Source organism: Caenorhabditis remanei, chromosome IV (assembly GCF_010183535.1).
Source record: "Caenorhabditis remanei strain PX506 chromosome IV, whole genome shotgun sequence".
NCBI classification, from domain to species: Eukaryota; Metazoa; Nematoda; class Chromadorea; order Rhabditida; family Rhabditidae; genus Caenorhabditis; species Caenorhabditis remanei.
In genome coordinates, this window is record NC_071331.1 from 18272881 (window position 1) to 18285071 (window position 12191).

The following is a 12191-nucleotide window of genomic DNA, read 5'->3' on the forward strand; positions in this document are numbered from 1 at the left end:
TTTTCAGAAGCTCGATTGGAAAATCTAGCAGAAAAACATAAATTTCTAATGTTATAGAATTTTCTGACTAAAAATCGTTTGTTTTTAAAAAATTTCTAGACTTTTTCGGTCCTAAAATCTTTTTTTAAGCCTTTTCTATTCATTCTCAAGCTTTTTTTCCTCTAAATCACAACACATTTTTCTTCTTTAAAGTCGGTTTTTGAAAAATTTTATCTGAATTTTCGCATTTTTCAGTTTATAAGATCTTCGAATCATCATCATTTTTCTTGAAGTTTCCAGCTCAATCACCATACCTTTCAACTAATTTTTAAATTTTTACGAGAGTCCCATTCCCTCCGAATTTTCGCTTTTTTCGAATTTTTCCGGAATTTTTACTTTTTTCTATCTACTCCCACTTTTTTTCCGTATTTTTTTCTGTTTCAACTACAATTAGTTCATATTTTCAGCCATGCCACCTCAATCACTCACATTGCTCAACTACATCTTGCCTCTCCTTTTACTGTCCCAAATGCCCATTTCCACTGCAAAACGTTTACCGCAAATCTACTGGAACTCGACAAATCCTCTGTAAGTTTACTCTCTACTTTTTATCAAAAGCTTCCCGACACCACTCGACACTTATTAACAATATTTACCTTATATGTATCTGTGCCCTCCTGCCGCGAGAATATCCCCCTAGAATTGGTTACCGGGGGACCATAAAGAGGAAGCCGATTGTAGGCGTAGGGGAGGGGTGCATGAAGGGATAGAGAGTAAGCCGAAACCAAACGATGTTACTAATTATGTACCACTGAGCAAATATTGAGAATAAGGACCAAGAGCCCGGGGGGCCTAGAGTATCAAGAATTAATCTGGGAACAGATGGAGCCACACTTTTTGAGGATTAAGAAGATATCGGGTAGACAGGATTGGATTTTTTTTTCGAAAATCTTACGATCTCTTGCCCAAAATCCCTGACTACCGTTTTCTGATATAATTGACCATCCTCCAAAGTCCTTGAGAACATCCCACCTATCAAGAATTTCCTCTCCCAAAACATCTCATTTAATAAGATTTTACAACCATAAATACTCACCGAAAAGAGGAAACAAGACCTTTTTATGGGTATCCACTATATTTTCACCAAAAACAAGACCGCGTGCGGTTATGACATTTATGACATCAAGATATGAGGGGAGATAGGCAACTTGAAAGGGGACATATGAGTTCAGAAGGCATGTTGGCTCTTGGGATGAGAAACAGACTCAGTATCCCAACTCTCACATATTTTCGTTTGTATTGTTGTTGTTATGATTTGAAGATTTCCCTCCAGGTGTTCCACGCTCTTCAAAATCCACTTGGTGAGGTGAATTTTTATTAGATTTCCCCCCTGTTTTTTCTTCATAAATCTTCCTCCTTTCACTCAAAAATGCCACGTGATGATTGGTGCCACATGTGTCTTCTCTTATGTCTCAAATCCCTAATATATTCCATTCGGAGCAGATGTTCTTGTACTCTATTGACCCTCTCTCTCCCCTGACGACGAACCGTTTCCATAAACATGTCAATCTCGAGACCATATGTGAAGAAGAAGTCTTTCGGGATTCGGAGAAAGCAACTTGCTCCAGATTCCTCGGACATCATGATGATATGATGACATGTTGTATGTCGGGATAGAGGGGGAACCAACCACACATAGTGTAATAAGAGGACCCCTTGTAGTACACGATGCCTGATTTATGAGCGGGTGTTATCTCGAGAGAAGAGAAGCTTCTTCTCTCTTACCTTTATCTCTTTTCGAAATTTATGCCAATCGGGGAACAGGTTGTGCTCCTTTTGCTCCTTGGAGAGGGAGGGGGGACAAAACGAACAATTAGTAGAAGAGTGGAGGACGGGGATGGAATGAAATTAGAGACCTGTGTGGTCCCTTCTGAATGAATTTATATAACATGCAAAGTTTATTTGAACTTTTGAAATTGAACGCCTTCCTTCATATTCATTTTCAAATGAAGATACAATTTTTGGAATGACTTTACGATAGAGGGGGAAGATCCGGTAGAACGTAAACATAATTTTTTCACGGAGTCGGATTTTCAGTACAAAAATTTGCTACAAATACGCTCTGAGGATGGCATTATTGTTCTAATCCGAGTTTCAGACTCCACCGTACCTTGCGACAAAATTATGTATCCATATTATCCCCAATTCAATTTCCTTTATTATACTTCCTTCCGGTGTATGGATTATGTAGATAAGGCCCTCGAGACACACCCAGGTCAGCCCGCAAAGTCATTTTGAACACGGTAAACACCTGCGGGTAGCGAGAGAGATACAGAGGCAACATGAGAATGCTTCGGATGGTCAGCAGCTGCTTTTTCTTATGTAACTGACCCACCAGGACACCCCGGGTCACCTGCTTCAAGGCTCAGACAAATTTGTTAGATACCTAGATTTGTTATATATATCGTGAGGCTCCTCTCGAGGAGAAAATAGAAACAGTATCGGTTTCGAATAGAGGGCAAATATGGGGGCACAGCTCTCTTTCCGAAAACATCTATATCTCAAGTAGTTACTGTTGTGTTTGCAAATAGAGTTGATGCTCAAGGAGCAACATTTTCCTCGTTCACTCTTTCTCTCATCTCTCCAATTATCAAAACCACTTTGCACAAATCAAGTGGAATAGAGGGAGGGGACCATTTGTTGTCGGGAAAGCTAATTTGTTCTAATCAACTGCCAATTGTTGTGAGGGAATTCTTGCCGCACGGAGGTGCAAAAATCGAGTTTTGGGAAGGATTTAGCACCTTGGGGATTACGGTCTTTGCGTGTTTGCCGAGTAATTGTTACAGTTGGGTGTTGCATAACAGTTTGTGTGGACTATTGAGGTGAGGTGTTGATTTTGTTGATTTACAGTAGGAATTCGGTCATAGGTCAAATAGTGTTAGTGGATACTCAGGTAGTTATGGATTGAGCTAACAATCTACGAGACACGGATAGGCATGGGGATCAAAAAGACTAGTAATGCATTTTTGTACCTCGTGTAAAACCTATTCTGCCAATCAACTTCTACCACCAATATGCAAATCGCTCAACCTCATTGAACCTTTCCACCAACCGTTTATCTCCATATTGAACCCAATAAAACGGTCGAGTCTATCTCCTCCGCATGCTCCTCTCCGATACAAAACGGCTAATTAACATGCGTAGTGCCGCAAAAAGACAGGTGTCTTTGAACAATGCCGAATATTCTTTCTCTCTTCTCAATAGACCTTGGTGGTCCTTGTCTTAATCTCTGGAGATTTGAGGAAGCTTCATCTGTTCCTTCTCCAGGAAGGAAGGAAGGAAGACCCTTGTTCATGACCACATGCTCATCACATTCTGGTGGAAGAGAGCACATCAATTAGGAAGCTCTATTACGAGACTAAACTGTTTCGGATTTGAAAAGGGGAAATGAAATGAGAGAGGGGGAACGGGTGGCTGGCTGAGGTTATGTAACTGTAATATGGATATACGGTAACAGAGGAAATGAGGTGGAAGAGAGGATTATAGGGAGAAGCCAAATAATTGAGAAACAGCTTTTGGGATCTTGGCCTGTTATCCTTATGAGAATCTGTAAATAATTTATCCCATATTGTATCTCATATAATTTCAAATTCCCAATCCTCTACCATTATCTCTTTATTCCAATATGTTTCGCGCACGCTCTGTCTCTCGGTTCGTCATCACAAAAGAGTAAGCCGCCTTGATGACTATTGTCCCGTGTCCGGGTATACTGGGTGTCGAACAAAAAGAAGTAATACTCCTTTTTCGAAAAAGTGTCGGCAAAAGTTTTGTGGTGTTCAGATGGGGATCGAGGCGACTCATGGTCGCCCCCTGAGAAGGGATAGGTAAGTTTTATGTTCCGTGAGAAGTTATGAGTTTTTCTATTTATGTTAGCCTCTCAAGTCTTTTTTTGTATTTGGTAGTGTGTTTGGGGCATGGGTGGCAGTAGAGGCGGAAGTGGGAGGGTTCAGGTCTTTGAAGATTTGAAAATTGTAGGAGTACGGTAGTCGGGAGATCTTCAAAATGGTTGGACTGCGCTTAGCCTTGTTGGAAAAATCTGAGAATACACAGTTTTGGAGCACGATTGAGAAAAGTTTCCTATTTCCAGAGTCGAACGGTACGCTGCAATTGGAGACACTCTTGACATCATCTGTCCGTTTTTCGATAAGGATTCTGATGAACGTACGGAGCAGTCGATTATCTACAGAGTTACAGAAGAAGAATATGAGAATTGTCAACGGAAATCGAGTGCGAAAGAACTCGGTCGATGTACACAACCATTTCAGGAGGAGAAGCTAAAAGTAGCTTTCCGGCTGATGAGTCCGAACCCATCTGGATTAGATTATAGGCCAGGAGTCACCTATTATTTTATTTGTAAGTTTTAGTCCGAGATTCTGACAGAGATTTCATATTTTACTTTCAGCAACTTCCACTGGCTCCCGAAAGGGTCTTTACAATGATCAAGGCGGTCTCTGTGCCTCTCATAACCTGAAAATGGTGATCCACATCACTGATAGAAATGGAGATATTGGAATTCAACATCATCGCCATCATCATCATAAGAAAACAACCACGACTTCTACCACTACTACAGTAGCACCAGAAACCACTGATGAAGAGACGGACTCGGAAAAGTTGTGGGAGCAATTCTATGAGAAAGTGATGCCAATTGACAACCAGTGGCCAGAAGTGACACGTGGCGAACGAGTGACTTTGTATCAAGGGAATAAGAAGGATGAATACGAGCAAGTGCCAGCAGAAGTCGTCGATTTTGAGATTCATGAGATTGGGGATGGTGAGTTTCTGAAGGCCTAACCGTTCTTACTAATCCATATTGTTTTTCAGTGGAATCTCTCTACTCCTCGTCTGGACAACTACAATACCTACTACTGCTTCCAGCCGTCCTCCTGCTCCGACTTCTCTGAGCATTTCCCTGAGAATTCTAGATTTCCCTACCGTCATCTCTTCATCAAATCCCGGGTGCCATTCCATCCCATCATCACATTTTCCATCTTTCCCATTTCCAACCAAACGGGTTTCCCAGTGTTTCACCTCTTTCTTTTTCTCTTTCATTGCTCAGTTTTTCTCTGTATATTGCCCTTTTGACTGACCAAAGTTTCCCTCACTTTTCTTGACCGGTATCACCCTAGAATGAGCTAACAATTTTTCCTAGAAAATTAATTATTTTGTCTGTGATTTCTGAAGATCTTGCACTTCATTTCATTTCGTCGTTTCGTCTTCATTGTAATTTGAATAAAATATATAAATCAAATGAGTGTACGTTGTTGTGTAAACACTTTACCACAATAAATCACAAAAGTGGACCGTATTTCGCGCGCGCAAGGGGAAGAAGAAGAAGAGGGGCGCATCTCTGAAGGACAATAAGAAGAATTGAAGAAAACGTGTTGATGAAGAGGGAAGAAAAGTTTCTAAGGAATAAGGGAGAGGATGAGGTGGGTGAAGTTAGGGTAAGGGGTTTGAACTTTTGGGTTTCTGGGGGAGACGGGACCAAACTGGTAGGTCAGAACGTAGCTAGGAAATCAAGCAGGTTCATAAATACGGGAGCTACTGAACTTATGGTCCGACAGCTTACTAGTTTATCAGTTTGATTGATGGTTTGGGATGAGTTGGATCTTGATTTTTTCTAATATGAAAGATTTCGGATTGAAATCCGGATAGATGTAGAAATTACACCAAACAAGGGATCACCACTTTGGTCAGCCGGCAATTTTTCACGATACTGTTTTCACACCGATGGAGTTTTTGGTACGGGAAAGAAGATTCTCTCTCCGACAACGCCTTTGTCCGTTAAACTGTTTCAATTATGATTTTGTTATCACTCGAAAACCCCTTTCAGTCAGTTTCAAGCTTCTATAAAATTGGCTTGACAGGAGGATGCGATAGTCTTCAAAAAAATCAAACTGAAAAATTTTAGAATTTTCCAGATACCGTACCCCTGTTTTGCAGCCAGACAACCGTAACCAGTCACCTCTGAACCAGTTAATTATACCAGTCCATCACCCAACTGTTCCATTTCCTATTCCAATAATTTGAACAGTAACCGATTCCAATTTCAATTCTTCCTCCTTCACCTCATTTCAATCCTCTCCATTTTTGCATTATTTCAATTTTCTGTCCATTTTCATGTCAAAAACCGAATTGACACATGTTGGCGTCGTTGCCCTTCACCGAATTAGTGTGTCAAAAATTGGTTGAATCTGAATATCCATATGCAAATCAATCATTATTGAAAGAAGGTCATCTCTGCTGTTCTTTTTGACGACCGCCTCGGAAAATTGAATCATTTGAAAAATATTTGGAGAGGTAGAGGGATTAATTGTTTATGGGATACTGTAGGGCTACATGGAGTACTGTAGATCAAATTTTCAAAAACAGTCAATTGTGACAAGAGGCCATCCTTCTCATGAATAATTCGTTGAAAATTTTGGTAATCTTCTCTGTCGGTAGGGTCAAAAACACATAATCCACACCACACATGCCACCCTCAGCTCGTCACCTAATTAACCTCCCGACGCATCATTGAGAACAGAAGCGGGCAGGGATCATATCATGCCTTAATAAGAGGGTTCGAACGCATTTTGCGCGAATACGAAATGAAGACATTCGGGTATGTTGAGTGAGGGGGGATTGGGTGATGAGAATTGTGTGTCGGGTGAGGTCTTTGAAGTGAGTAACAGAGGGAACGCAGTTAGGTTGTCATCTATCAATCATTTCGTGGGATGGCAGAGAGGAGATGAACACAGTCTGGTTAGAGAGGGAAGGATGGGTCTGAAAGAACATTTCAGAGAAATTTTCTCAGAAAACTGATCGGATTTTCAGATTTTTTTCCAAATAAAGTCTGCCTTGACCCCAGCCCAATCTAGTACGCCTACCTGGGCCTGAATCCTACCAAAGGCTTGCCAAATTCTCGCCTAAGTTATCTATTTTATAGGAATCATGTTGATTCTGTATACTTTTATCGGTATTGGATCTACGCTGAATAAGATTTTCAAACAAAATGGAACTTTTCAACCCAAACCTCTCTGCTCATCTAGGGAGGAAGTACGGTAGCACTGAAATACAGTGCCAACCAGTCATTTGCGGACCAAGCCTTCTCCAAAACCTTACCTCACTCCCACCATCGTAACCATAACAGACGTCTCCATCCATCTGCTCTAAATCCGGACCTAAACCCAATCCGAGACCTAATGTCAAGAGCAGCTGTTTTGTAACAACAAGATCATAATAAAATATGATTTGTAACAAAGTCAACGTTTTTATAATCATACATTGATTGATTACAAACCGAATGGGTTAATAAAAAAACACAAAGTAGAGCAGGATGAGTAGTGATGGATTAGACTCTTGACACGACAGACGTCTTGGCAGTGGCCTGGAAATTTGAAGATTTAGGATATTGAATAGTAGGGGGGAGCTTACAGGGAGATCCTCATCATCGTTCTCGTCGACTTTTGTAAGATTGGTGAAGAATTTCGCGTGTTTCGTTGGAGAAGATGGCTCTTCCAACTGAAAATTGACACATTGTTGCAACAGTTGGTTCGGCGGGAAGTTGAGAAAGAGATCTGGCTAATCCACTAGGTGTTAAGTCGCCTTCTGTTCTTATTCAACCCGAAATATTTCACCTAATTTGTTTTCTTTCTTATATGGGAACATCCCAGTGACACTACGTCATCATAACTCACATAAGGTTCGTGATCCATCTCATATGCATCGTTGCGCTCGCCTTCAGAACTCTGACGTTGCCTGAAAAATTCAATTTTCAGTTGAGCTAGATTCTTCCAAACTAACAATCGTGGCTCACGGAAGCTGCTGGCTCTGGAGACTGTTTGGGAAGCATTCCCAGATCTGTAGCGACGTCTGATCGATGGACGATCATGACCTGAAATTTTTGATGATGTTGATGAATTAACAGGTGACACATACTATGAATATCTCCGACTGAAAGACGTGGGGCGACTGGAACCATGGTGATGTTTTCGTCGAATTGAGCCAATCTGGAAATATGAACGATAAATTCAATTCTTCCTTTCTCCTTCAAACTCACGTCACATTGGAAACCGATCCAACTAGAGCACCATTTTGATAATTTCTTTGACTATCTTCAGAATAAATTGGCACAGCTCCGGGATCTGAGAAGGTGTCCTCAACGAGTGGTGGCACTTCATCAAAGCAATCGACGATTTTCATACCAGTCTGAAAAGGTATCCTTGTCTGATTGTCAATACGGATTAAAAAATGTTTCTGACAGCTCAAAAAAAGAAGCAAAAACGTAAGCCCAATGCGGGGCTCGAACCCGCGACAACCAGATTAAGAGTCTGGTGCTCTACCGACTGAGCTAACCGGGCGGCGAGAATCCAGGTTGCGTAAGAAAAAGAAAAGAAGAAAGAAGAAAAAAGAAAGAAGGGGAGAAGGACATGTTGCTTGTCTGCGTCTCTCAGGTTCACGTGGTCTCTAATTACTGGGGTGGACTTGTATTGTTTCAGTAAATAGAAACTCACAAAAATGTTCTTGTCAATCAGAAAGTTGCTTTCAAAGTCGTCGTCATCCTCCCCCAGTGGATTCAGAAGTGCTTCGGCGACTTTCATCCATCCAACAATACAGATGAATTCTATTATTGTGATAAACGGGCGAATAAACAGTTGTACAGATTCAAAGTCCTTGTTCTAAAAATATTTCAGAGATGATTCAGAATCTTTTCGAAGACACCTCCGCAAACTCACGGGCACTCTGATGTATTGTCTGGAAATCAGGCAGAAGATAAAGTAAACTCGGACGGCGAAGAAGACAACCTGGAGGGAGAAAAAAAAACATTTTCACATTTAAACTATCTTCAAATAGATACCTGTGGATAGGCAATAGGGATTGGGCACCAGTCATAGTTGCACAAAGTAGCCAAACCATTTCGGAAGTTTTTGATCTCCTGGAAATATTCAATAGGAAATCAGATAAACCGACACACAGACAGACCTGAATCAAGTGAACCAATCCTGGAGGACTACTCGTGTAACCCTTTGCACTCGCTTGATTTGTCAACGTGACACACCAGTTAACCGGTACCCAATATTTGTTATAAGACAGTTCCAGATCTTCCAGCATTTTTTCTTCAGCGACAGTCATGAATCCTGCTTTCTTGATGGTATCAATGTTGGGGAATCTTCTACGAACTCGGATCGAAATGTCACGGAAAGTAAGAATCTGAAATTTCAAACGGTCTGTCAGTCTGTGTGTCTGTTTGTTCAACCTGAGCCAGTACCAAATACCGGACGATATTTCTTCGAATGAGTCTGGCCTCCTCGCATCTCGAGATAATAACGGTGTTTAGTGTGAGAGCAACACTATAAAATATATGAAAATGTGTGTAGTTTGAACTCGGACTCACCTTTCAATCCATCCCATATTAACGAAAACAGTTCTCCATCTCTCGACGATGATTGAAACGAAGAAGGCGAGCATGAAAGTGAGAGGGATGTAATTGTGAAGTTCCTTTCCACAGTAGTAGGCAACATCGTTGAAAGCGCTGAAATCATGCAAGTTAGACATAATTAACTTTGAGAGGCGCATACAGGCCACATGCCATTCTCCCCTTCTTCTTTTTCTTCTTTTTTTCTTCTTTCTTTTTTTCTTTTCCTTTTCTTACGCAACCTAGATTCTCGCCGCCCGGTTAGCTCAGTCGGTAGAGCACCAGACTCTTAATCTGGTTGTCGCGGGTTCGAGCCCCGCATTGGGCTTACGTTTTTAGTTTTTTTTAATTCCAATTCCAGATTCCAAAACTCACTCATAGTATCCGTTTGGGAATAAGAAGTAGTGGTAGACTACAGCGATGGCAAGATAGAAGGAACACCATATCAATAGTTCTGATGAGACACTCTTCCAGATAGAACCTGAAATGAAAAACCTAGATTTGACTGCTAACTTATTGAATTTGGTTACCTTTCCATCTCAACAGAAGTCTCAGAAAATTGGTGGAAGACACCGATGAGACATCCGAGTTGTAAGAAACCGTCATGGGTTGGCTCTGAATTGATCAAAAATCTTTTTTATTCGAAGCAAAAAGTGATCACTAAAAGGATGGAAAAAGAGACAGAAACGAACGAAAAAGAGGGAAAAACGGGGCGGCAATCATAAAAATGAAAAGCATATACAGTTGAAATCGTTTCTCTTTTCTCGTGTCAACTCGCTAGGTTGAAGAAGGAAAAAAGTAAAGAACGAGGTGAAGAAAAGGAAGAAGAAGATTCTAGATGCCACGGGGGTACGGTGCTCATTTGCATATCCATTATCAATAGAGCGGGGGGTGGACGGCGTGTGAAATGATATGATTTTTTGGGCTTTCTTGTGTAAACACGTTTGAAAGATAGAGGTGAAAGGGTGGTGGGGAATGGAGTGGTGAAGATGTGACTGTTGTAAGAAAATTTTTGAATTTCGGTATTCAGAAAATCTCAATAAGAACCGGAACTTGGAATAGTAGAATTTCCAGAAGTTCAGAATCCGGGTTCAGAATTTTTTATTGGATTTTTCGGAAGTTGGATAGAACTCTAGAAACTCGTGTCTTTTTTCTTCCTAATGTTACAGTTTTTGGAGACGCGCTCCATCGAAATTCCGACGGAGCCCGTTTCCAGAACTACCTAGTAGATACCCACCAAATTTTTACGAAATTCTTGGTTTAATCGAGGTTCAGGGTTCTGAATCCGAATCTCGAAAGTTCTCTGCGGATTCCAGATTTCAAACTTTGGTTATTTTTTACAGTTTCTAAAAATTCTAAAACTTTGAAAGATTTATTATGAAATAAATAGTTACCGTGATTGCCTAGTTGAAGAAGGAAAAAAGAAAAGAATGAGGTGAAGAAAAGGAAGAAGAAGATTCTAGATGCCACGGGGGTACGGTGCTCATTTGCATATCCATTATCATAAAATCAGGAATGATGGCGTGTGAAATGATATGATTTTTTGGGCTCTCTTGTGTAAACACATTTGAAAGATAAAGGTGAGAGATGGGTTCTATTGGAAGGAATGACATGGAGAGGAAAAAGAGAAAGATGAGATGGATCGGTACAGTTTCAGATGGCTGGGAGCAGGTTTTTTAATACAAAAGTCGTAGTATCTGAGTTGTTCCAAAGTTTCGGAAGGAAAATTCCGCAGTTTTGAAATCTGTTATCCGGTATCCCGATCATTAGTTCAAAAAGTACTTACAATGCCGTAAAACGTGTATAGAGGCGCACCTAGCGGTGCCCGTTCGCAGTGGTCTCGGTTCCTAAAGAAAATATCAAAAAACAACTAACTGACAAAATACAGCTTACTATCCATAGAATATGTCTTCAGTTGAAAAAAATTTCGTATCTTTAAAGACAGCAGAGATAGGATGCTCCAAATTCTTGCTAGGGGATGCGCCTCTATTACAGGATTTACGGTAATCAAAATATTTTGACATTCGGAAATTTTTAAAAGATATATTAATTTCTGAAATCCCGAGTAAATTTTCCCATTCGGAAAAGAATAACCTAAATTTTCTGGCTGATTCTCGATGGTCTTTCTCTCTCCCACTCAAGGAGTTCCGATGAAGAGCATTTTCAAAAATTGAACCCATTAATAGACTTATCATAAAACACGTACCTGTCGTGTCGCCTGATCAGAAAAAGAAAAAGAAAATAAAGAAAGAAAAGGAAGACGAATGAAGATGCTGGGCGCACCATGCTCATTAGCATATCCATTATCATAAAGTGGGTGGAGATGGTGTGATTTCTTGCTCCTTTTCTGTGTGTACAGAAACAAACATTTTTGAATGTAGAGAAGGAGAAGGTACGGTATTGAACAGGAAGTCTAAATACCCGGATCAAAGAAGGACCCATATTCTGGAGACTATAATCAACATTCTAATAAGAAATAATACAAAAACATCTATAAAACACAAACCAAAAAAGTTCTAATCCTATCAAAAGTTGTCATTCTTTACGTGTTCTTCTTCCTATTTGGTCCATGTAAACACTCTTCTCAATACTTCATTTCTCCACTATTATTCCCCCCTTTTACACAAAAATTATATCAATCAAATGTGGTTTTTTGGTTCTATCGTGCAAATAATACTACTGTACAGCCTAGTGGAGACGGTACGTGAGGGGAGAGATTCTCAATGGAGCGTACTTGCATCATTTCAGAAAA

The 12191-nt window shown here is 40.4% G+C and overlaps 3 protein-coding genes across 3 annotated transcripts; 1 reads left to right on the plus strand and 2 right to left on the minus strand.

Annotated features, from left to right (window-relative positions):
• Nucleotides 1–448: 448 nt before the first annotated feature.
• Nucleotides 449–4943, plus strand: GCK72_015063 (uncharacterized protein; the record flags this gene model as incomplete). Its single annotated transcript, XM_003108703.2, has 4 exons — nucleotides 449–567; nucleotides 4127–4392; nucleotides 4442–4813; nucleotides 4864–4943. 4 exons carry the CDS (start codon nucleotides 449–451, stop codon nucleotides 4941–4943), a joined length of 837 nt encoding a protein of 278 aa, XP_003108751.2.
• On the minus strand, nucleotides 4843–5091 carry GCK72_015064 (uncharacterized protein; the record flags this gene model as incomplete). The annotated part of the gene is made up of 1 exon (XM_053730603.1): nucleotides 4843–5091. The coding sequence occupies one exon, from the start codon at nucleotides 5089–5091 to the stop codon at nucleotides 4843–4845; it is 249 nt and encodes an 82-aa protein (XP_053585375.1).
• A 2284-nt stretch (nucleotides 5092–7375) lies between these two features.
• GCK72_015065 (uncharacterized protein) lies at nucleotides 7376–10045 on the minus strand (the record flags this gene model as incomplete). Its single annotated transcript, XM_053730604.1, has 14 exons — nucleotides 7376–7411; nucleotides 7459–7545; nucleotides 7722–7782; nucleotides 7828–7918; nucleotides 7963–8033; nucleotides 8084–8232; nucleotides 8538–8702; nucleotides 8760–8828; nucleotides 8882–8959; nucleotides 9007–9234; nucleotides 9281–9374; nucleotides 9419–9556; nucleotides 9815–9920; nucleotides 9970–10045. The coding sequence occupies 14 exons, from the start codon at nucleotides 10043–10045 to the stop codon at nucleotides 7376–7378; spliced, it is 1449 nt and encodes a 482-aa protein (XP_053585376.1).
• Nucleotides 10046–12191: the final 2146 nt, after the last annotated feature.